At 38.9% G+C, this 25,401-nt stretch overlaps 1 protein-coding gene across 1 annotated transcript in view; it reads left to right on the plus strand.

Annotated features, from left to right (window-relative positions):
- Ift57 (intraflagellar transport 57) overlaps positions 1-25,401 on the plus strand; it is a 59,323-nt gene that overhangs the window by 28,702 nt on the left and 5,220 nt on the right. The window contains exons 6-7 of the mRNA XM_021184843.2: positions 3,297-3,419; positions 24,841-24,912. Of these exons, the coding sequence (XP_021040502.1) occupies positions 3,297-3,419; positions 24,841-24,912 (195 nt within the window). The remainder of the gene's footprint in view (positions 1-3,296; positions 3,420-24,840; positions 24,913-25,401) is intronic.

Genomic DNA, 25,401 nt, shown 5'->3' on the forward strand with positions numbered 1-25,401 from the left:
GTCTTCATCCTACAAATGCAGAATCTGGGTCACAATCATACAAGGCCACTGCTTGAGGAAAAAGGAGAAAGAGGAAGGAAGGGAGGAAGGGAGGAGGAAGGAAGGAAAGAAGGAAGGAAGGAAGGAAGGAAGGAAGGAAGGAAGGAAGGAAGGAAGGAAGGAAGGAAGGAAGGAATTGCTGAATATATTATTCACATTTGGAAATCCTATGTCCCCGCCTAAAGAAAGTGCAGCAGGAGAGATGTCCTTTCTTATCAGGTTAGGTCCTTCTAGAATTTATCCTTTTAGAAAATGTCAAGGAGAAGAAGCAAAAATGAGGGGATGAGGTTAGACAGCACAGCCTCCGGATTTAATCTACCATGCATGACTTAAGTTAAAGTAAACAATGGCGCCACAATTCAGGCATCTTTGTGTCAGTGACCACAACATCTACATTCTATTGAGAACCAGGCCAACATGCTACTGAGAAGACAGGCCCTCTTTTTTCAGTCTGGCTTTGTAGAATTGTGACATGGGACCCTTAACCCTGGCAGGAGCAGCCTGTGTATCCGACAAAGTTTCACACTGTTAATACTTATGTAAGCAATTGCAAGCGGCCACATGTCAACCATGCCTGCTACTCTAGGTTGCTTGGAGTAAGTAATCCAGTCAGGGTCAGGGCCTATGAGAACCAGTCCAAGAAGACAGATCTGCGAGTGAGTGTGCACATGATGCACTTCCAAGAGCATGTGTATTGTGAGTGCCAGTACAAATCAAATGACAGAGAATCTTTTTCAGCCTTTCAGTGGGAAAACCACCTCTCCTTCCCTGCCCTGCATCTCCTGGGGACATCACACATGTGTGCTTAGTGAACATTGCAACCCCTCTCCTAGCCACCAGTGATGCTCAGTGCTACTGTGTTGCCCCACGCTTAGTTTATTCACCATACTGCATTCTCTTAAGTGCTCAAAACAAAGGTTCCAGTATGTAAATGGGCATGGTGGTGTCTGAGATTCAGTGTTGGGCTATTTTCACTTAGATGTCCGCATTTTGCTTTGATGAATACTTATAGTTTTAAGAAAAGGGTACTTTGAGCCCTTCTAAATGGAATGCAACTGAATAAATGCCAAATGTACATAATAAAGTATACATCCCCAGATAATGGCGATAGAAGTATAAAAGCAATATTCACTCTGCTTAAGGTTCTGAGTCTATCTGGACTTGCTAATAGGTGGGAGACACATAGCTCTGTCAGAAGTGCTGATCTCAGGAGTGAGCACAATAACTAGAGACCCCAGGCTTCCATGAAAATGCAAAACACTACAAGGCAATCCACTTAGAGTTAGACATTTAAAAAATGTCTTTCAGTGCATAAAATTCACATTGAGAATGTAATTTTACTATGAAGTTACATAGTTTTTAAGGCTTTATGTTTCCATTGTGTTTATTGTTGATTTTTATATTACAGAGCATTTCAAATGTAGCAAAATTAGATGATGCCCCTTATACACTCTTGCCTGTTTTAAGTTATTAATACTTCTTCAGGCATATTTTCGCTAAGCTTACTTTTTTGTCACAAAATATTTTAAGGTAGATTTCAGACATTATTTAACTCATCTGTAAACACTCAGCACGTATTTATAGTTTATGAGGGTTTTTTTTAATATTAGTGCAATACTAAGTCATGCCTCTAGAATTAATAACATCCTAATTAATATCCAGCAATTTCTGATGCCTTGACTGTCTCAACCCTATGACTTCATGAGGATGGCAGCATGGCTCGATCAGTAACGTAGAATACATGTGTACATGGAGAATCCATGCACACAGGAAGAGCTGAGTTGAGATTCCCAGCACCCAACATAAAGCCAGGTGTGGCCAGGATTGAGGAGTAGAAATGCCCTGATCCCTGGAACTTGCCCACCAGCCACCCTAGCCCAGTTGGTGAGCTCCAGGCAATGAGAGGCCATCTCAAAGATAGTATGGTGAATGATGCTAGAAGACATAGAGTGCACATGCAAACATGCATATGAGCATATAAATACACACATATAACAACCACCAATAGCATTTTACAAGGGGATGGAAAGATGCCTCACAGGGTAAGCTTCTTACTATCCAAGGATTAGGACCTAAGTTGGATCTTCAAGATCTAATTAAAAACTGGGCATGGTCATAAACAATTATAACCGTAGTGTTGGAGGGTAAAAACGTGGCTCCTGGAAGCTGCCTGGACAGTTAGCCCAGCCAAAATGGTGAGCTCCAGGCTCATCAAAAGACATATCTCAAAAATTAGAAAGGAAGTAGGAAGTAGTAGAATAAGACCCTCATGCCAACCTCGGCCTCTACACACACACACACACACACACATACACACACGAACATACATGTGCACATGCGCCCATGCACATACACATGCATATCCACATTGCATATGCACATGAATGGTCACTCGAGTACAATAAACATATTTTTAATATTTAATTTAATTTTAAAATGTGTTACAGATTATTTTAAATTAGAATTCATATAGGGTTCATGTATTTAGCTATTTATGCTTCTTGTATCTCTTTTATTATATATAAATATTTATATATTTCTTTAGAATCACTTATAATTGATCAGAGGAATTTAAAGAGAAAAACTACTTCTAAAATTAATGCTTTGAGCTTTATTTTTAAATAATTAGTTTGTACATTTTCTACATTTTTAGATTCATGATACTTAATGCTAAAATATGAGAAAAGCAGAGATAGGGAAGATTTTCGTTCTGTGATGAAATAGCCATGAATTAATTTTGTGACCCAAAGGTCCTTATCCTTTGGAGATCAAGCATGCCTGTGTGATGGCAAATTTTAAAGTGCTCTATACTTTGACCTAGCCAAAATATCATTCTAATTATGAATAAATAGTTTGTCAATAAACACTATGTGTGCAATTGTATATCTGTTTTCTTTCACATTTTGAGCTTATGTTTCTGTATCATAAATTCAAACATAAGTATTTTCTGCTGATATAAGTTAAAATGACTAAGTGGTGTGTCCATTCATATAGTCATTGAGTTCAATCGGATATTTTCAAAGCACTGTCCTTTGAAAACTGGTTGGACCATATAGTTATCTCATTTTTAATACTTATTTTGTTATTCTACCAAATTTTCTTGCAACCTAGGTAGGAGAACAGACAAGAATTTCGACTGCACTAGAATTTTAACACTACTATCCTCAATTTAAATTGTGCAGTACTGCTTAAATGCCTCAAGATTTTTCCAGTTCTTTTTATAAACTCCGAATCTTGTGAAATCTTTCCTTTCTTAGGACACAAACGAGTCTGCCAAACAAGAAGATATTTTGGAATCTACGACAGATGCCGCGGAATGGAGCCTAGAAGTTGAGCGTGTACTACCGCAGCTGAAAGTCACGATTAGGACTGACAATAAGGTATCACCGAGAGAGCATGTTTGCTTAAAGAAACTGCCTTCTAAAGTGCTTCAAGGTTGAGATCCCCCAAGACTTGAATAATGGGAGAAGGATGGTAGGGTTCAGTGTCCAGCAAGCTGGCCTGTGTTTTCATGCCTCAGCAACTCCAATATTGAAATTATAAGTATAAGCTGCCTTGCCTGATCTCTGCTTTATTTTGACAAAATTTAACAAATTATTGAATGAATACTGTAATACAATCTGAAAAGAAAAAAGGATCTTCAAAAGGATTTGGAACATACATATGCTGTTTCACTTGGGTTGAGGGATTTTTCTCAATAACTTTCATGTAGTAATTTATTGAAAATCATATTCTCTTGAGATGAACTGGAATTCTGGGCTGATACCAGATGATTGGAATAAAAGATGTTTTAGAACTTGCTGTTTTGCACTATACATGACTGGGAGTTAAAGCCAGGGGCAGGGCCTTCTCCCCAGAAATCCAGCACTCAGCGGGCTAAGGTAAGGGGATCAGGGACTCCAGGCAAATGTTAAGAAGACAGAGGAGTATAGACTAAGACAGGGAAGGATTGGGTGATGGAGAAAGTGAGCGGCTTCTGAGTCAACGTACTGCTCTTTTGGTTTTTGGGTTTTTTGTTTTTTTTTTTTTTTTTTTTTTTTTTTTTTGCCTATGGTATTGTAAATAATGACTTTAGGGTAACCAAAAGCACATAGGAAACTGATGATTTCGTTTTCACTAACATTACTAATAATCCCTGCATAAAGGGCTAAAGAGACATTGAGGTAATAGAACAAAAGGAAGATTTCTTCTTTAGGGGGCTAAACGTAAACTCAGAAATCGGGCCCACAGTTCTACAGATCACTACTGAAAACCATGGTTTTATGTCTATCCTCGAAGTAGGAACTCTACAAAGATTGCTATTTTCTGAGATTCTTGAAAGAATATTCATCCTTTAGATATGTCCCACAACTCTGAGAAGTAGCCTAGACTGTGGCATCTGAGAACAAGATGAAGCTAAATGAGAGACAAGTCTATCAAAATCAGTGGGAGAATCCTGCAGCCTACTAAGTGGTATGTGATAGATCATATTAGAGGTGAATTCCTTGTTTGCAGACCATTTGTAAATCATCTGTTACTAAGAATTTCTCCACTGATTAGATCTCTGCTAGACATCAAAATTTTCAAAAAGTAGTGTGCTTCTTCATTTTTTTTGCAAAAGAAAATGCCATTTCCAGTGCTTTGATTTTTGCCAGAACAAATTCTCTTTATAAAATAAAAATCACTATTGTTGTGATTCCAGATATAATAACATGTTAAAATGAGTGTGTAGTTGCAAAGGGTTTAGTTCTAGAAGAAAGCAAATTTAAGTTGTTTGCTTTCATGCTAAGTAAACTCTTAAAAGCAGACATCTCCCTAAGAACCTAAGGGTTTTATATGTGTATTTAGCTATTTCCCCACACTAGAGTTAACCAAGAAGGAAAGTGGAACCATGGCTGCTAGCACAGGCTGCTTCGCTGAATGAACTGCAGGTTAGAATCTAGAGTAGACCAATTCAGAATCCTGGGCTGTGAAAAATCAGGACAACCAGAATTGTTCTAACTGGGGAAATAAATAATTAACTAATTTAAAATTGGCCACTCACTCCTACCACATGCTGCCAGCTTAGTCTCATGAGGATCCACTGTGCCAAATTATTTATACAATCAAGTATGTGAGTAACATCCCCAAGAGCAGATGTTTTGATTTCTCAGTATTTCTTAGGACGAGAATATTACTTTGAATTTTGATTCTTGGGGTTTTTTTTACATAAAATTCCCCACCTTTATTTTTATTGGTTATTTTATTTACATTTCAAATATTATTCCCTTTCCCAGTTTCCCCTCTGCAAACCCCTCATCCCTACCCCTTCCCCCTGCTTCTCTGAAGATGCTCCCCCACCCACCTACCCACTCCTGCCTCACCACCCTAGCATCTTTCTACTCTGGGGCATCCAGCCTCCACAGGACCAAGGGTCTCCCCTCCCACTGATGCCAGATAAAGGAATCCTCTGCTACATATACAGCTAGAGCCATGGGTCCCTCCATGTGTATTCTTTGGTTGGTGGTTTTGTCCCTGGAAGCTTTGGGAGTACTGGGTGGTTGATATTGTTGTTTATCCTATGGGATTGCAAACCCCTTCAGCTCCTTCAGACCTTTCTCTAGCTCCTCCATTGGGGACCCTGTGCTTAGTCCAACGGTTGGCTGTGAGCATGCACCTCTGTATTTGTAAGGCTCTGGCAGGGTCTCTCGGAAAATAGCCATATCAGGCTCCTTTCTGCATGTACTTCTTGGCAACCACAATATTGTCTGGGTTTGGTGTCTGTATATGGGATGGATTCCCCAGGTGGGACAGTCTCTAGATAGCCTTTCCTTCAGTCTCTGCTCCACTTTTTGTCCCTGTATTTCCTTTAGACAGGAACAATTCTGGATTAATATTTTTGAGGTAGGTGGGTGGGTGGGTCCATGCCAAACCACTTGTTATGGTCTTTACAGGTTCTCTCTCCCCTTTGTTGGGTATTTTGGCTACTGTCATCCCCCTTGGGTTCTGAGAACCTCTTGCTTCCCCTTATGATGGCTACCCCCAGTTCCCCATCCTCCACTGCTGGATACCTCTGTTCAATGTCCTGACCCTCTGTACATCTCCCCTTCTCCTTCCACACATGATCCTGCCCCCTACCCTTTTTCCCTCTTTGGTTAAAACATACTGATAGAAACCATACTTGATTCTTTGTCAGAATTCTTCTCTGGTCATTTGGTCCTTATGGCAGTGTTTCACAGCATCTTTTCCCCCTCTGAGTCTTTCACCTGCACCAAAGGGGAAGAAACATAGCAGTAGAATCAATATTTCTTTAGCTTAAGAAAAACAAAACTATACGCTGATTTAAAAACATTAAGAATAGAAGATGGATTCTCATTTCTCAGAAATTAAGAAGAAAAAAAGGAAAACAGTAAGCTAACTCCATGTGAGTTTTCTTCTCAGATCCCATGTCACTGAGTGCTGCTGCAGTTTCAGGGCACATCCTCCTTTGCCTTGATTCTTGATGCTACCCAATCACAGCCTTCATTTGGCCAACACAGTGACCTGACACTCAGCACAGGCTACATGAGCCATTTACAGGCCCTTCTTATTTCAGTTCACATTTGAGGGAGAAAAAAATATTAAATATTTGGAGAGTCAGTGTGTTTTCCTGGTTATCATGTATTAATATTTGAGTAACTTAGAGATTCTGGGAGACACATAATAAAGGGTCTCATTATTTAAACTCATTATAAATTTATTTAAATGACTTTTATTAGTAAATAAGTTTCATATTTGTCTGCCATGGGTTATGCTTGCTTTTTTTCCTCATTCTTTCTTTCAAGCTAAGTTTATTACTTCTGTGGTTTCTTGCAGGTAATTAAAAAAAATGGAATCCTTTAGTTTGGAATATGTTTTTTACATGTTCCATTTGTGTCTACAATCTTTCTTAATATACTGATTTTTCCTTTGGAAGCCTTTGCATAGTGGTGCAATCAGGTTCTTTTTGCTAAAGTAACTTTTATCTATTATATGGCATGACTTGCTACTCTTGCCTCTTTCCAAAGAATAGAAACTAATTTTAATATTAGCATAAACAAAATAGAATTAGGAAACAGAATATGTGCCAAAAATACAAATAATGTGCTTCGCAACTGAAGACAAAGGTCTCGTTAGATGCTAACTGAATAAAATTAAAAAGCTCAGACTACAAAGGAAATAAGCAATTGAAGAAACAACCTATAGAATTGGGGGGGGGGAATCTGTGCAAGCTATACATCTAACAGAATTATTATCTAGCATCCGTAAAGAACTCCAAAACCTGCCAAAGAAAACACCCTATCAACAAATGACTAATGAGAAGAACAGGCTGTTCCCTAGAGGTGAAGTACAAATGACCAGTGAGCATGAAAAAAATCAATAGTCAGCTATCAGAGAAATGCAAATGAAAACTATCTCATGGCAGTGAGAATGGCCATCATCAAGAAACGATAACAAAAGCTAGCGAGACTGGGGCCTGGTAGGAACCTTGCTCACTGCTGATAGGAATATAAACAAAGGCAACATTATGGAACTCAGCATGAAGGTTCCTCAAAAGAACAAACAAACAAATAAAAAAAACTCATGGTGAGTAGTATTATATGGCCCACCTATGCAGGTCCTGGGCATAATCCTGGAGGATGCTGCTAAGTCATCATGCCACAGAGACACTTGTACATTTGTGTACAGTGTGAGGGCTTTCACTTATACAGGTTATGGAAGCAGTCTAGGTATGTCTCAACAAATGAGTATATATACTTGGTATATATGCATAATATAGTTTTATTCAATCATAAGTAAAATATGGCATTGGCTGGAAAATAGATGCTACTGGAGATATTCAAATTATGAAAAATAGAAAGTAACTCAGACAAATATTGCATGGTGTGACATAGATACATAAAATCATACTGTGCTGGCTGGATGTATGTCCTCTTGATACAAGCCAGAGTCATCTGAGAGGAGAGAACCTCAACTGGCAAATTGCTTCCATACTATCCGGCTGCAGGCAAGCCTGTAGGGCATTTTCTTCATTAGTGATTGAGTCGGGCCACCCCTGCACTAATGGGCCTGAGTTCTATAAGAAAACAGGTTGAGAAAGCCATGAGCAACAAACCAATAAGCAGCACACCTCCATGGTCTCTGCATCAGCACCTACCTCCAGTTCTCTGCCCTGTTTGAGTTTATGTCCTGACTTCCTTTATGATGAATAGTTATAGGGAAGCATAAGCAAAATAAACCCTTTCCTCTCCAAGTTTAGCATGATATAATGACATGGCATCTTATCACAGCAATAGAAACCCTAACTATAGACACACACACACACACACACATACACACACACACACATACACACACACACACATACACACATACATACATACATACATACATACATACATGGGAGTTGCAGAGAAAATGTCTGAGGGAAATAAGGAAATTAGCAGAGGAGGAGGGAGCAGCAGCACAGATGAGGATATGAAGGAGGAATTGAGATGGTCAGAAGAGAACATGATGTACTCTGATAAAAATGTCTTTATGAAAACCATCATTGTGTATAATGAATATACAACAGTAGTTTAAATTCAATTTTGTTTTTAATTATGAGAGAAATATGCAAGTAATGTTTCACAGAAGAACAAGCCAGAAGTGTTCTGTGAATTAGATCCAACACATATTCATTTTCTAGTTGATTTTTGTCCACCTGACAGAACCTGGACACGTCTTGGAAGAGGGAATCTTAATTGGGAAAATGATTTCATAAGATTGGCCTGGCAAATCTGTACGGCAGTTTCTTAATTAATGATTGATGTGGAGGCTCAGCTCATTAGGAGCATTTCCACTCCTAGACTGGTTTTTATTAAGTTGATCATGGTACCTTAATGGAGCAATAGAAAGGTAACTAAAAAGTTGTTACTAGGGAATGGGCTATTGTGACAAGCCTAATGCTACTTTTTAGAAAAATATAGAAAACATTGAGACTTTGGACTAGGACAGCCGTGGAAGGCTGTATGCAGAGCTTAGGGCATCCCAGTAGGAAGAATTTGGAAGACAGTGCAGAGAGTGATGTGGACTACAGAGACCCAGCTCAAGAGTTATTAGAGGAGAATAATAGTAGTATGTGGGCCAGGGGCTGTCCTTTTATAGTTTGCCAGAGAATGTGGCTGCTTTTTGCCCTTGTCTTGAGAATCTGCCTGAAGCTAAACTGAAAAGTTTTGTATTAATTTCACTGGCAGAAATTTTAAGACAGCCTTATATTGACTCTGTCATGTGGTCATCAGCAATCACTCTTATTCAGATGTACAATAACCAGGAGCAAGCCGGGCAAAAAGAAATTAAAAAAATGTATATTTTGAGAAGAACAAGAACTATACTAAATGTAATGTTGGAGCCATGGCTTGTGCTGAAAGACATAGGGAGATGGAATAGAGTGGCATGCTTGGAGTGAGCCCTACCTGGCTAAGTGTGTAACTTGTGAAAAGAAAAGGCGTGTGGAGTTACTGTTCGTAACAGAGCAACAACCAATCAGTTTACACAAATGTGACACAACAGTAGCAACAGTAATCACGTGCAGTCATGATCAGGAGTAAAGGTGTTGTGTGTAGAGTCATTCTCCAAGGTTGACGAATGCTGCAGAGGCCTGGCTTGTGACAGTGGAAGCCCTGTAAAGGCCATGTGTAAAGCTGTTAAAGTGAAGCCTGGACTGTGTTAGAGACCCAAGCCATGGGATAGCTGGCAGAGAGAGATGTGTGGTACAGTCAATGAAGTTCAAATGGCAGAGGCATCTAAGTCTTTTGACATTGGAAATGGAGCTACAGGATTTTGGGTTTGCCCTGCTGGACTTCTGTCTTGCTTTGGTCCAGTATGTTCTCACTATGCCCCAATTCTTTCCTTTTGGAATGGTAATGTATATTCTGTGCCATTGTATGTTAGAAGTATGTAATTTGCTGTTTGATTTTACAGGGGTTTCAATTAAGAAATTACCTTGAATCTCAGAAAAGACTTTGAATTTGGACTTTTAAACTTTATTGAAACTGTGAAAGACAATGGAGGACTTTTGAAGTTAGATTAAATTCATTTTGCATTACAATGTAGCCCCAAGCCTATAGGAAGTGATACATAGTTTGGATGAGAATGGCCCCATATGCTCCTATAGTAGAATGCTTGGTCCCCAGTTGGTGGAACTCTCTGGGAAGGATTAGGAGCTGTGATCTTGTTGGAGGAGCTATGTCACTAGGGTAGCTTTTGAAGCTCCAAAGCCCACACCATTCCCAGTTAGCTCTCTCTTTCTCTCGGCCTTATGTTTGTGGATCAAATAAATATAAGCTATCCACTACCCCTCTGGTACCACGGCTGCCTGCCTGCTTCCAACCTCCTTGCCATAATAGTCATGGACACCCTTTGGAACTGTGAGCCCCAGATTAAATGATTTCTTTTATAAGTTGTCTTGGTCATGGAGTTTTGTCACGGAAATTTTTTAAAAGTAAAAAAATAAGACAGAATATGTAGTCAGTATATTACTACTACTACTGTTGTTGTTGTTGTTGTATTCTTTTACTGTGGGTGCCAAATCTGTATTCAGAAAGATTTGCAGAATGTATGCAGTGATGCTTCTGTCAGGAATATGTAAAAGCATCCACATTATATTCTTGCATGAGTTTAACCAGGTTCGTGTTGTTACCCTTTGCTAAATCTTTCCAGTCACCCCTAGCAACTGTACTCATTATAGAGCACCACTGTAATACTTGGGGTGTACTATTTACTGTGTGCCAGGAACTGATCCTGGCCTGAATGTGCGTTATCTCACTTGACCCTTTCCCACCACTCAGAAATCAAGTACCTTCTACCTCACATGAGGAACTGTAAACAGAAAATTAATTTGCTTATGGAAGTGATGAACATAGTATCTGAATGACAAGGAAGGCATCTGTTTATTCTGGTAAAGACAGTGTAACATATGATTAAAAGCAGACATTACTAAAGCACACAGGATGGCATCAGAGGAACCACACCCTGCTGACCATTACTCTGTACGCTTTTATTCATACAACTGATACTATACTGTTTTCCAAAAATACAACAGTGTATCCAGACATGGTGGAGCAGACCTGGGGAAGCAGAGGCTAGAGGATCTATGTCAGTTTGAGGCCAGCCTGGTCTAAGAGAGAGTTCCAGGAAAGCCAGAGCTATTACATAAAGAAACCCTGTCTATAAATAAATAAATAAATAAATAAATCGTCAATATACATACATACATGTGTGTGTATACACACATACACATATATGTGTGTGTGTGTGTGTAATCATTGCATTGCATTATATGTATTCCCAAACGTTGTTTTAAAATATGGTATCAATGGCCCTTGGCAGTCCTTGCACTTACCATCAACACCCAGCTCATTTCCAGGTGGAAGAGCTAAGGTACCCAAGTTCAACAGGTTGGGATAAGATGGGAAGTGAGGGTAGCATTGTGCAGGAGCTAGGGGTTTGGTATTGTTTGTGTCTTGGTATTGTTGTTCTCCATTTGTATATTTGTTGACCTAAGGTAAATCACTTCTTAAAATCATAAGTCCTATTAGCCTCTATTAGAGGAATTCCTATTCATTTCAAGGTAATGGTGTTTTGTTTGTTTTATAACAACAGAAACCAAGTTAAGTACTAGTAATATTTTTATTCCTCAAAAATAAGGAAAAACAGGAAGTGTGAAATCAGTTTTCAACTAAATTTTACCATAGACTGTTTTCTTCAGTAATGCAGTGCTTATTTCTAAAAGATTGTACATGACAGTGATTTAATATTAGGTATTTAATAGAATGAACAAATGTTCTAATATGCTTCAATGCCCTATGGATATAGTAATTAAAATTTTGATTAATTTCTTAAATAGATTTTTTTTCCAAATTATAATTAAATGTTTCCTGCTTTGTTTTTCAAAGAGATAGCTGGGTAGGTACCTCCTTCATTTTGCCAAAGTGTCTCTAGTAATTACGTAAATCTTCAGATTCATTACAAGGAATTTAGATAAAGCGATTATTTTAAAGGCTTTGGAAATATTACAACATATATTTCTAATTATCTCAAACCTTTGAGTCACTGAACTGCTTTCTACATCCCTTCCTGTTCTCCTGCATCTCAGACTGCCATTGGAAAAAAGAACCTGAAACTTTAAACTTCAACTCCAAGCAGTTGAGTTTTGTGTTAAAGTAAATAAAGCACTCAGGTGTTGCCTTGGGTGACTTACAGCAGGAGACCTTTTGGGAAGAGTCATTGTGCTTAGGATAAAATCACTGCAATAGTTTTGAGCCTTTGGGCTTCTCAGTCACCATGAGAGCTAAAACCTAAGAGGGAAAAGAGAAGCCTTCATTAATCAGCAGGTAGAATTCCATTTAAATGAACCTGGAGGGACCACAGAATTACTATATTGGATCTCAGTCTCTTCAAATTGGAAGCCAAGTTCTGCAGAAAGTTACAGGAGTAGGCTTTCTCTTTTTATTATTGCAGACAAATTTGTACCTGGGAGCAATGGAGAGCAGGTCTCCCATTCCAAAGCAATAGAGAGACTAGCTGGCTTTGCCCTGTCCTGTCACTGCATTTGGATACAGCATGAGAAGGTGTTAGCAAAAGTTAACATTTCTAAATATTTATGTATTGTTATAGTTTGGGAATAAGAACATTTCTTAAGACATTCTCTAGTTTTGGGGTAGGAAATATTATTAATAATCTTACATTCACAAGCCAAGAGATATAATGTATTCTGTATGCTGGAATACAGGAATGAATTTTATGTACATGATCATTATTAAAATGGAATTCTGCCTGTTACTTGCATAATGGAAAAACTACATTTATAATTCTTAGAGATTTTCTGGTAGACCTTCTATTAAAAATATTCATGTAATTTAAAGAAAAATAAGACACCCAATTCTAAAAGTCAGCTTTTACAATTATAGCAACAAATGTAAATACAGGTGGCAATAAGTTGATCTCCATGAGGCTCCATGCAGGAGTAATAGCTCCAATTACTGTCACAAATGTTTGTAATTGTATCTATTGCTGCCAGACAATAAATGCTTTTTAATATAACAGGGCCATAAATGTACATGCTGCTGTTGTTTAAACAAAATACAATTTTCAGTAAATTTATCCTTGAAACACCTGCTATAATCAAAAAGAGGTGAATGCTATCAAAATAAACTGCCTGAATTAACTAGACACACATACATTTTTAGAACAGCCTGCATGATTACTCAACTGCCACATTATCTCAGAACGAGGGAAAATACTCGCTGATGGACGTTTATAGCTAGCATTCTTCAAAAGAGATTGCACAAAGCAGCTATTCTTTGGGACCGTTGTATTATTTCAAGCAAGATGTTATTTTGTGGACTGGAAGTTGTATCTGCAAGGTCAGCTGTTTGCTTTTGGTTGTGTATTTGCTTTGTTGCATGTGGATCATGAATAGATACCAGATGGTGAGAAAGGTTCTTGTGCTTAAAATTATACTGAGTAATACAGCAAACGAGTGGCGACCAAGTCAGTCTCCCTAATCAAAGTCAAGATCATCAGTACTTCTGTCATCGTCCTGTTGAGGGCTCTGGCTATTGTTGAAGCATGGCTGATGATGCCTTCCTCTCTGTTTACCCTGACTGTGATAAGTGTTTAAACTAGAACTAGTAAAGGGCACATGGATCACACATTAAAAGAGATGAAAGAATTTTTTGACTTAGTGATTACCATTAGCTGTAACTAAAGAGCATCAGCTGTGGTGGCTGATTACAAGGAAATGACCAGTGGAAACAGCACGCTTTGTTAATACTGCAGAGGCAAGAAACCAATGCCTCACTGCCCGCAGACCTCAAACAGACACCTGTGATTGAGAGTGGTGAATTAATATATATTGATTATAATTAAAATGTCTAGACTGCCTAAATATTTCATTATTGTAAAGTATGATTTAATGTTTCCCTTGAATCGCTTAATATAAAATATGAATTGAAGCAGAAACCATTTGTCACATGGACCTTCATGCAAAATGTAGTTTTTATTGGCTTGACTCATTTTTTCCAATCCAATGTTAGAGTCATTCTCACTATTACTGTGTTTTATTTGAAATTTCTTAGTATTTGAGCAAAACTTTATCCCCATGGCTTTTGTTCCATTATTTTTGCCTGTTTCTTTATACTAAAGAAATGACATATGTTTCTTGGTTCTTTAAAAATGTAGAAGATAACCGTTTTTTGTTTGCTTGCTGGAAGGATGTTGAACATCATTCTGAGATCTAAGTTTTGATCATCAGATTCTTAAGTTTACGTGGAACTGTTGTTGGAACCTTGACACAAAAATAAGAGTCACCTGAGAAAAGAGAGTCTCAATGGATTACCCACATTAGATTGGGCTGTAGCCAAGTCTATGAAGAATTGTCTTGATTGTTGGTTGATGTGGGAGGGCCCAGGCCACTTTGGGCAGTGGGACTCTGGGGAAGTTGGTTATGGGTTGTGGAAGAAAGCTATCTAAACTCAAACCTTCCTCCATGCTTTCTGCTTCAGTTCTTGCCTGGGTTCCTGCCCTGACTTCTGTCTGTGATGAACTGTGACCTAGAACTGTAGGATGAAATGAGCCTTCTCCTCCCTGAGGTGCATCTGGTTATGACGTTTATCATAGCAGACAAACATACAGGAACAAGTGTCAAGTGTATTCATCAGTTCTCCACATTAGTTACTTAGTATCACACAAGTGCTCATTTCTAACGACCTGTGAGTACTTGCTTTGTGAGATCTCTTCCCTGTCCTTGTCTTTATGAAGCCTGCGAGCCTTCAACAAGGTCTGTGTAGTCATATAAGAGGCGTGTATAGTGGGATAGCCATTGTAACAGGTCTTAGTTAACACAGGAAAGCTCCTTAGTAGCTCATGGTAGTCGGTAGTGGTAACCTCTGTGCACAGTTCGAGTGTGATTCTTTAACAAGTTATTACCTTTAGACACTCTGGATCTCTAGTTTGAATTCAATTATAGGCAGGTGTGAAGTTGTGTACAAGGTTGGTTGTTTCTCTACAATGAAAAGAATATCTGCAAAAAGAGGAATTTCTCAAAAAAATGTCTTTACTGATGTTATTATTCTCTCACACACACCCCAAAGCAAATTAACTACAATATACATTTCACTTGTGTATAACAATTGCCTCCTGTCCCACAGAATATGTGTTCAGAGGTTGCTAGTGGACACTTCTGCCTTGCCACGGGTCTGAAATCAGTGAAAACTTCCTACCATGGATTAAAACTAGGAGTCAAAAGAAAACTTTCTCTCTCTCTCATTTTTAAATTTAATTTGTTTTTTACTTATATCTAAATCCTGCTCATCTCCCAAGTCACCCTTCCCACAATCCTCCCTCCCCTTCCCTTCTGAGTGGGTTGGGGCCCCTTGGGTATCCTCTCACCCTGGAACTTAGAGATCTCTTAAGTTGATTTTTCTTTAAGTCATTCGTCAAATTGGTGAGAAGCTGAATGATGCAATAGCTTATTCCACTTAACATAATGTCCTCTATTCCATGCAGATGCTAAATCCCCATTCTTGTTAATGCTACAAAACAGTCTGTGGTGATTATGCACATTCTCTTTATGCGTTGCTCCAATTTCTGTATTCCCCCGACATGTGCCCCATTCAATTTCATGCTCTATTTTTTAAGAACTCAACTGAGTCCAACTAATAGTGGATTATATACATATGGCTTTGGGGACACCCCTAAAGAAAACTGATCTTCTTCCTCTAGAAGCCATCGGCTGTCAGTACCTACTGTGCTAGGGGTAGAGGCTTCCTTGCCCTCCGCATCCATGCCAGGATGCTGTGCATGCCAGGATGCTGCCTGACTTGATTGTGTGCAGATATTGTTTAGGCAACTGCTGCTGCCATGTGTGTCCACTGTACATAGAACATGCATGCCACAATGTGCACTGAGAGGTGAAAGGTCAACTTCGTGGGGTTAATTTTCTCCATCCACCATTATATGAATTGCACAAATCAACCATAGGTCATTAGGCTTGCTTGCATAGCAAGAACCTTTACCCACTGAGCTATTGTGCTGGTTTGATAGATTTCATTTGATCATGTTGAGGTGTGTGTGTGTGTGTACATAAATACATACATGCAAACATATTTAAATATACATGCTTTGAGACCAAGACCTACTCTGAACCTGGAGCTCACAATTTCCGCTAGGCTGGCTGGCCAGTGTGCCAGTGTGTCTTCACTCACACACCCCCAACCCCAACACTGGAGTTACAGGTCAGTGCCTATGTGCTCAGCATTGGCAGAGACTCCTAGCTTAGATACTCATGCTTGATAGCAAGCGCTTTCCAACTGAGTCAGCTCCCCGACCTATTATACTTTATATTTTATTGTGATTTGTTTATATTTGATAAACTGCTTGTTCACATTAAAGTTCTTTTCCTTATTTTATTGAACTTTCCAATTTTTGTGTATTCATTAAGCCTTCTTTAAAGTCATCATTTGTAATCATTTTTTCAAACAAGTCATCCGGATGTTTTCACTGCTTAGGCCTGTGGCAAGGCACAAGCGTTTTAGGGTCCATTGCTAGAAAGTTAATTGTGTTCCATTGGAGACATGGTTTATCCTTCTTTATCATTTTGTTGTATATATGTTATTTGTGTATCAGATCTGTTCACCCTGTCAATTCATTAGAGGGCTGTTATAGCAAAAGGTTTTTTCTCCTAGCAGTATGTCCTGATATCAGTTGTGTATGGTACATTGACTTATGTCTAACAAGGGCATGGTAGTACACTCAGTGAATATATTCTTCAGGTGTAATCTATATCGGCAATGCCTATATGTATCTAAGTGGCCTCCAGTGCAGGAGTATGCAGTATTGTGTGTCCTGCTAAGATGTTCCTGCCTTGGATGGGGTAGGTCACCAGTGGTCTCTGAATAATACGCAAGCAGTGAGGCCAGGATCTCCATCACTTTCTGAAGGCTGCACAGAGGAAGAGTGGCACAGACAGGTTCAGGTGGTCTTGATATAGGAGGTTCAATACCAAACATTAGGCCACCTATTAGATTAGTGTATGCACACTGAGTAGAAGATCAGGCCACCCTGGTGCCTTGGCAGATACAGTGTTCCTGACAGCAGGAACCAGATTTTTGTTGGTGTTTGTCGGCCCCTTGCTCTGGACCTCACTAATGGCTTAGGAGGAGGAAGCCACCTGCTGCTTACCCAGGGCTGCAGCCGTGCTTCTTCGAAGGTAGAGTTATACTTGCTTCGCAGTACCTCCCTGAGTCTAGCTCTCCTAAGTAGCCCTCAAGCATTCTTATAGAATAGCACTTTTCTTTTTTTTTAGTCCTTTTCTGTTGAGGAAAGTGTGTCAAGAGCTCCCCTAGCCACCTTGCTGATATCACCTTTCATTTAAGTTATTAATTTTTTAGTGTGAAACCAACCTTGTATCTTGAAATATATTCAGAGTAAACATAAGTTGTTATTTTATCTTTTCATCACTAGCTACATTTGATTTGCTAATATATTTTGTCTAGTATATTTTTTAATTCTTTTTAAAAGGTATAAAAAGTATTAATCTATGATTTGTTGATTGGTTGGTGTTGGCTCTAGAAACCTTTGTCAAGTTTTAAGGTATTGATTGCTGTATGGGCCTCATGAAACAAATTGATGCTTTCTCTTCACCTCCCTTCCTCCGCCCCACTTCCTTACTCCTCTTCCCCCTTTCCACCCTCCCTTCTTTCTACATGGTGGTAGACTTGTACAAGATTGTTCTTTCCTATTTAATTAAATGTTTGAGAAAATTCACTGATCAAGCCATCTGAGTCTGGATATTTCCTAATGAGAATGGTTTTTTATTGTATTTGCTGATCCTGTGAACATTTTAAATTCATTTTATGGCATAAGCTCTTGAAAATTTTCAAACATTAAGACCTATGTTAGTTAACTTTGTCTTATAATAACAGAAGTATAATAGCCAGCTTATATAGAGAAAGGTTTGTTTGGGTTATAGCCCAGGAGCTTTCCCTTGGCCCTGTTGCTGTTAGCAGGCAGCATATTATGTTTTACTTTTGTTCTAGAAGTGTGGTAAACAGCTCATCTCATGGCAGGAGCATGGGAAACAGAACAGGCTGGGATTCCAGTGTCCTTCTCAAGAGCCTGCGCACAACAAATATCTCTCACGAGGCCCCACTGAAAGTTTCTTTCCCTTCCTAACACCTCCTAGAAATGAAGCCCTACAGCTTGAAACACTTAGACTCTAAAGTTTAGAAACTATTAAAATCCAAATTTTACTAATCAGATTAAAGTCATCCTTACCCCTTGTCCTCTTGTCCTTATTGGGGATTCTGTGTTTTGATACTTTTGTATAGGTTTATGCTTGACAATGGATATTTACCTGTGTGACTTGGGGCTTTTACTTAAAAATAACTAAATCTTAATTTCTGCACCTTAGTAGACTCTCTAAGCAAAACATATGTACTGATATTCCAATAGTCTCTAGCATGTTGTTTATATATATTCAATGTTATGCTTATTAGCATTGTAGTTGTAGTCATTAGATTTAAAGAAACCATAGGAGTCATGTGACTATAGAGATCCTATTCTACCTTAAAGCAAAGAGGCAGAGACTCTTCTGACTAGTCAATATGTATATATCTGTATACAGCTATGTGTTTATGTATGCATGTGCCTGGGGTTTTATATGAAGAGACTCCATACGCACAGCAATTATTATAAAGGAAAACATTTAATTGGGACTGGCTTACACTTCAAGGGTTAAGTCCATTATCATCATGGCAGGCAGCTTGCAGGCAGACATGGTGCTGGAGAAGTAGCTGAGAGTTCTATATCTGGATCCTCAGGCAGTAGGAAGTGACAGTGACACACTAGCCAGGCTTGAGCTTCTTCGACCTCCCCTAGTGACACACCTTCTCCAACAGAGCCTTCTCCTAATAGAGCCACTCCCTAAGGGTCTATGGGGACTATTTTTATTCAAACCACCACAGTATGTATGCATGTATGCATGCATGCATGTATGTATGTATGTATGCATGCATGCATGTATGTATGTATGTATGCATGCATGCATGCATGTATGTGTGATACATGTGTATATACATATATTATGCATGTGTATATCTATATTTTATATTATATATGCATATGCATGTGCATATGAGTGCATTGTATTATATGTGTGTATATATAATACATATGAATGTATGTGCATGTATTGGGTACATACATGTATATAAGTGTATATTATATGTATGTATGTATACACATGTGTATAGTCACACATATCTACTGAAGCTCATTTTTTTGTACAAAAGTTCCATAATCTGTCTGGGTAAATTGTACTTTTGTTTTAAAGATAGTCCTTGCAGGGTTTTTCATCTGGAGCAGATTAGAAGCAACAAGATTGCCTGATGTCTATACTTTAGTGAAATAAACAGGAAAATGATTTCCATCAGTGTGCATGTTCGAATAGGGAGTCCTCAAGATCTCTTTTTTTTCTTATGGAAATTGGGGCACAGGGTAAGATGTAAAGGGAATCTGTTGGTGACAGAAAGGGACATTTGGTTTCCTTTTCAGTTAACAATAAACTGTGAAAATCAAACAACCTCAGTTTGTTCCCCAGCCTGTGAGTTGGAGGACAGGATTTCTTCTCTTACACACTACAGTAACCATGAAAGCTTCCAGAGAAATGCTGAATTGAAACCAAGCCTTAATGGGGAAAATAAGATTAACTGTCTAAAATAAGAGCTCTAATACAGACTTTTATATTTATTAAAATGCAACTGCAAAGCAGCATTGCACTGAGATTTTGCTGGTAATTATCCATAGTGGAGCTGGGACAGGGACGGGGAGGACAGAAGAGAAAGGAAGGCAGAGGGCAGAACAGAGGACCCATTGTTGTCCTTGGGAAGTAGTGATTCTCGCTAGAGCAGCGGCCTTGGGCCCTGCTCCTGCTTTGAAGAAGCAAGCACTTCAGTAGAACCTGTGAGCGTGCTGGCTCTTCTGTGTGGGGCCGTGGCTTTCCCACACACCTACAAGAATACATCCCAGCACACAGAAGGATCCTCTGCTTTGGCTTCTGTGCAATGAGTTTAGTTTTGTTTTGTTTTTTTAGTACTGTGTCTGTCTGTGAGTAAGGAAGCCCAGACTGGATTTAAGATGGAAAGGGGGGGTCTAACATTTTATAAGTTATATGTTAATGAAACTTACATGTAGTTATACAGCCAGCCCTAACTCATCATGGTCTAATCTTTGCCTCCTTTCCCCGACAGTTTCAGAGAAACCTCCCCCAACCCCCACAAAAAGAAAAAGAAATTAAACTAAATCTACATGTGCAAAAGATATCAGTCAGGTGTTGTTCTGAGGTGCAGCTCAGAGAACCATGTTGCCACCACAGTCCCCTAACAGCTGCAGCCAGATCGCATCCATTTTGATCGCATGCTGTACTGTGAATCACCAGCTATAGATACTTCTCAACAATTCTCCACGTTGTGAAAGGGGCCGATTCAGAATATAATTCAGTGCCCGAGAATTTAGAGTGAGGAAAGGGATTACGCTTACAATGCCTTTGTTATTTACCCCCTCACAAATGATAGAATTATGAGGTTTTTGTATGAGAAGATTTTGAAAAATAACAAGCTGAGGTCCTGGGAATAAAAACAGATGTTCATCCCCAGCATGCTGGAGACCTAGGGTTCAGTCATGAACACTGCCAAGAGAAAGTGAGCCTAAGAAAGTGGTATGCTGGCTCATTTTCAATCTCCGGTCCATTGAGAGAAAACGTTTGCAAAAATAGGTGAAACAGCATCTTCCACAGACTTAATAAATGCTTAAAGGAACCCAAGAATGTACTTTGGAGCACTTGTGGATAGGTGGCCAGCGGACTTCAGGGGCACATAGTCCTCAGTGAATATGTAACAGAAAGAGGTCTCAGTTTAACTTTATATACTCTTGGCAGTTTCTTTTGTCACATAGAAAATCATGACATGACATACGAAAATCCATAGATGTGGAAGTACATTTTCCAGACAGAATGAACACTGGAAACTAAACAGTTTTCTTCACTATAAAAAAAAGTGTATACGTTGCCTGGTGGTTGGCAACACATGCCCTTAATCCCAGCACTCAGGAAGCAAAGGCAGGCAGATCTTTGAGTTTGTGGCCAGTCTTGTGTACAGAGGGAGTTCCAGGATAGCCAGAGCTACACAGGAAAACCCTTTCTTAAAATAAAAACAAAACAAAAACCAAAAAAAAAAAAGTGTATATGTAATGGTCTGCTCTGCAACAAAACCTCCTCCAAGCCACAGTGGCTGACACTAACAGTAGTGCATCATCCTTGGGCCAGGTGACTAATGTATGGTCAGCTGCAGCTTAATTCCAGTGAGACCTCGCACTTCTCAGTCCCAAGCTCCAGCTGAGAAACTTCTGAGTAAGGCAGCCTCCTTACTTTGGCTGATAGGACATGGACACTGTTTTAGATGGATACCTCTCCCAACTTCTATACAGTCCACCATTGCACTGAAAAGAACCACTCAGCCTAGACCAGCATCAGTGGATGAGGGAAGGAAATTTCTCCAGTTAGCAGCCAGCCAGTCTCATAGAATACCATAGCAGTGATTCTCAACCTGTGGGTCTTGACCCTTCTGCAGGGTTGGAGTGGAGGGGTTGAATGACCCTTTCAGAGGTTGTATATCAGATATCTTGCATATCAAATATTGTGTTACAATTCGTTACAGTAGCAATGAATTTATTTTATGCTTGGAGATCACCACAATATGAGGAACTATATTAAATAAAGCCATCTCAGCATTAGGAAGGTTGAGAACCACTTCTCTATAGGGAAAGGAGAAATGGATCAGAAGGGATGACAGCGACTACTTATCTCTCCAAATCTTTGCATTTTAAATATGTAAAATTGCATTAAAGTGGCTGTAACTTAATGTATCCTCTACCACTGTTGGAATTGCTAGCATTGTTGAATAGCTCCTTTTAATGTTACTTATTACTAGAACGCAGGTAGGCTTCAAGTCCTTACATATCATTAAACCCATCACATCTCCATTCTTACCACAAAAACCTGTGTAAAGCTTTCAACCATCTCAGCTGACAGGTCTCAAATATATGCCTCCCCCTTTTATACTCATGTTTTCAAAATGTTAGTTATAGTTAAAGTCACCTCCCACCATAACTATGTTAAAACCTATTCCGAAGCTTCTTGGACAACTATGAGATTTCTTTCCTCCCCTTTTCTTCTGATAATTAATATGATAAAATGTTCTAGGAAGCTTAGCAAATTTTAAAGGATAAAAATGAAAATTAAATTGTTCTATATTCAAATTCATGCTTTAATGTAAAGCACAACATATATGCTACTAACTTTAAGTATCTAGTCTTTTGAGACTGTATTTTCTATTGTCTGTATGCTATTAAGCATACAATTTTGCTAATCATTAAAAGGACAAGAGCTGAACATTTAATATATGTTAATGTTTATAATGTAAAATACAGAGTTTTAAATCTCAAAATAAAACTAGCCTCTTTCCTGACTTGGGTGTTGAGAATCCTGACATTACCTATGTGTTCCGCTATATATCTTCCCTCCCCTGCCCTGGTGCCTCCCATCCTCCAGTCTATGGTCTGTCCTTAGCTGGTTCCTGCCTTTCTGGGAATTCTTACCTGTGTCTATCTCTGAACAGTATATTGCTTAGTTCTTGGTTTTAAGGCTTATAAAAATACCTTCATACTGAGTGCATTATGTTTAATAGTAGAATGAATGATGCAATATTAGCAATATATTTTATGGTGTTTTACTTTAACTAAAGATGTTTGCATAAATCTATGTGTTTCCAGTTTAGGGTGGGTATATTTTCCAGAGTTAAACTGTTGGATTAAAAGATAAGAATATTTTAAATGCTTGTCTGCTTCTTTTAAAAATCAGTATTCATCAAGAAATATGTCCGTGAAGATTTTAATAAAATACATATTTGGATTTTTCTGGCAACTAATTCTAAATCATAGCTAACTTTGTATTTTAATTGCCTATAAAAACTTAGAGAAATTTAACAAGTCTAACACCAAATTCCTTGGTATTTTTTGCTTCCCGGAAGTCTGTCCTGTTTTTGTTATGAGTTGCATGACTTGGTATTCTGTTCCTTTGTCAATCTAGGGCCCTCAATGGCTCCCCCTCCACTTCCCACCTCCACCAACCACTTGCACTCACAAGTCACCTGCTGAGAACGTCCTACCTGCTATGTCACTTGGATATATCTTTCTCTTCCATTCAAATCTATGTGAGCTGGATCACTGCTTGGCCTTCTAACTGGTCTCCCACCAGACTTCAGAATCTTAATCTTCCTAGTGGGCCCAATAACCTATCACTTTTTCAAAACACAGACTTGACTTGTAAATTCAACCCAAAACCTATGCTAGCATACCCTTGTCCATAAGGTGAAGCCATACTCCTCAGGATAGGAACAAAGTCCTGACACAGTTTAATCTACCTCTTCCTTTGGTTTGATTTTGCCATGATCAATCTCCTCTACCTCCCACTCCAGAATTTTGTGCTTTATCTCTACACTGATATGTTCCTTGTGTTCTTCTTGTTTGTATTACCCTTCCAACCTAAAATGCTCAAGATGCTGAGGTACCTAATTGTTAATGATGAGGAGATAGTCTCGAAAGTCCCTTCCAGCCTTTATATCTTGAGATGCTATGTTCAGGATACAGAAAGACCCCGGGACAAGTAGTGCTCGTTCATTCTATTTTTTTTGTGTGTGTGTGTGTGTGCTTCTTACTAGTGTCAGGTGGCTAGCTGTCCTCTCCTTACCCCTGAGCTGGCCATAGGCATCAGTCGAGAACTTAGACTGCTGTGTACATGGCTTCAGCTGTGCCCTCTTCTGTAGCCAGGTCTCTGCTTGCAGTTAGGTGTGAGATTAGATGAGTCTTAAAGCTCTCTGCAGCTTAAATATATTATAACGATATTTGGTATGTTTGAAGCACTCAGGACATTTTTACACCCTGTCGGCGTGGGTGTCTTTCAGAGTAAAAACATCAGTAGTGTGAACTATTCACATTTTTTTTCTTCAGAAAATTGTATAGCCACAGCAAACAAGCCTGTCAGTTTATGCAGATAGTGGGACTGAGCCTAAGTCCCACCACTGTCCTCAGTTTGCCTCTTATGACAGACATTGCTGAAGTCATTTAATGCTTTGACTTATAATGATATAAACTGAAATAATTTGAAGGTATCTTTAGGAGATTACACAGTTGACATCAATTTAAAATGATTCCAGTAGCAGTAGGCTCTAGCAATCAGTATAGACTTCCTTGATTAGGGACGAAATTCAGAAGTCTTGCTGAAGACTCCTGAATGAAAACCCATGTTCATTTCCAAGAGACAAACTAATCTCTGATACATGGTATTTGAGTAAAGAGTGGAGAGTTGCTTCTGGCAAACGTAATCGTTACTGCTTAAGCACGTATTTCTTTGCTAATAATTAGATTTTTTTTTCATTTTGATGGGTAGTCATAAATATTAACCACCAGCCGAGCAAGAATAATTTGTATTCAAATTACCAGATATCACTCTGTGAACACATAAAATAATTTACATTCACTTAGGACTTTTATCCTAAAGTGCCCTATGCTCTCTTTGCATCCTGATTGCAAGCTATATATAGGACTCTGCCACCTAAAATAGGACAGCTACCAAGTAATCAAGGTAAAGGACACACCTTCACAGCAGACAGGCACAAGGTGCAAAGGTGGTATTTTGTGCTTCATTTCTGTGTGTGCTTATACCAATAGGATTGGAGGATCCATGTTGACCAAATGCACCAGCACAAAAGTGGGATTGAATCTGCTCTGAAGGAGACCAAGGTATGCGAATGACTTTAGACAAAACAACAAACAAACAAGCATGCATTTACTCATCTAGGCCTATTGTGACAGAGCAGGAAAGGAGAACAGATATCACCCTTATCTTTCAGAATATGGTTAATTGAATATTCCACATTACATCTTCACATCCCAATGCTTGCACCAAGTAAAGCAAGCTAGTTAAATAGAAGCTACTTATAGTCAGATGTGGTAGTATATATGCCTACAATTCATTTGTATTTTAAATATGTGCATGGCTATCACATTACACACATATAGCTAATAGATGTTTTAGATACATATCAATCTTTCTCTTGATTGCCAACGTTATATGAACCCCAGGCTGACAATGGCTAGGACTTGCAGCTCCCAGAGCCCTGTTGCCATGGTAGAAGTGGGATCTTTAGAGAATGCCATAAAGAAGCAAGCTGAATGCTAGGCTGTGGGTCCCAGCTCTAGGTAGTCATATTAGTCCTTAGCTGCTTTGAT

Source organism: Mus caroli, chromosome 16 (genome assembly GCF_900094665.2).
Source record: "Mus caroli chromosome 16, CAROLI_EIJ_v1.1, whole genome shotgun sequence".
NCBI lineage: Eukaryota > Metazoa > Chordata > Mammalia > Rodentia > Muridae > Mus > Mus caroli.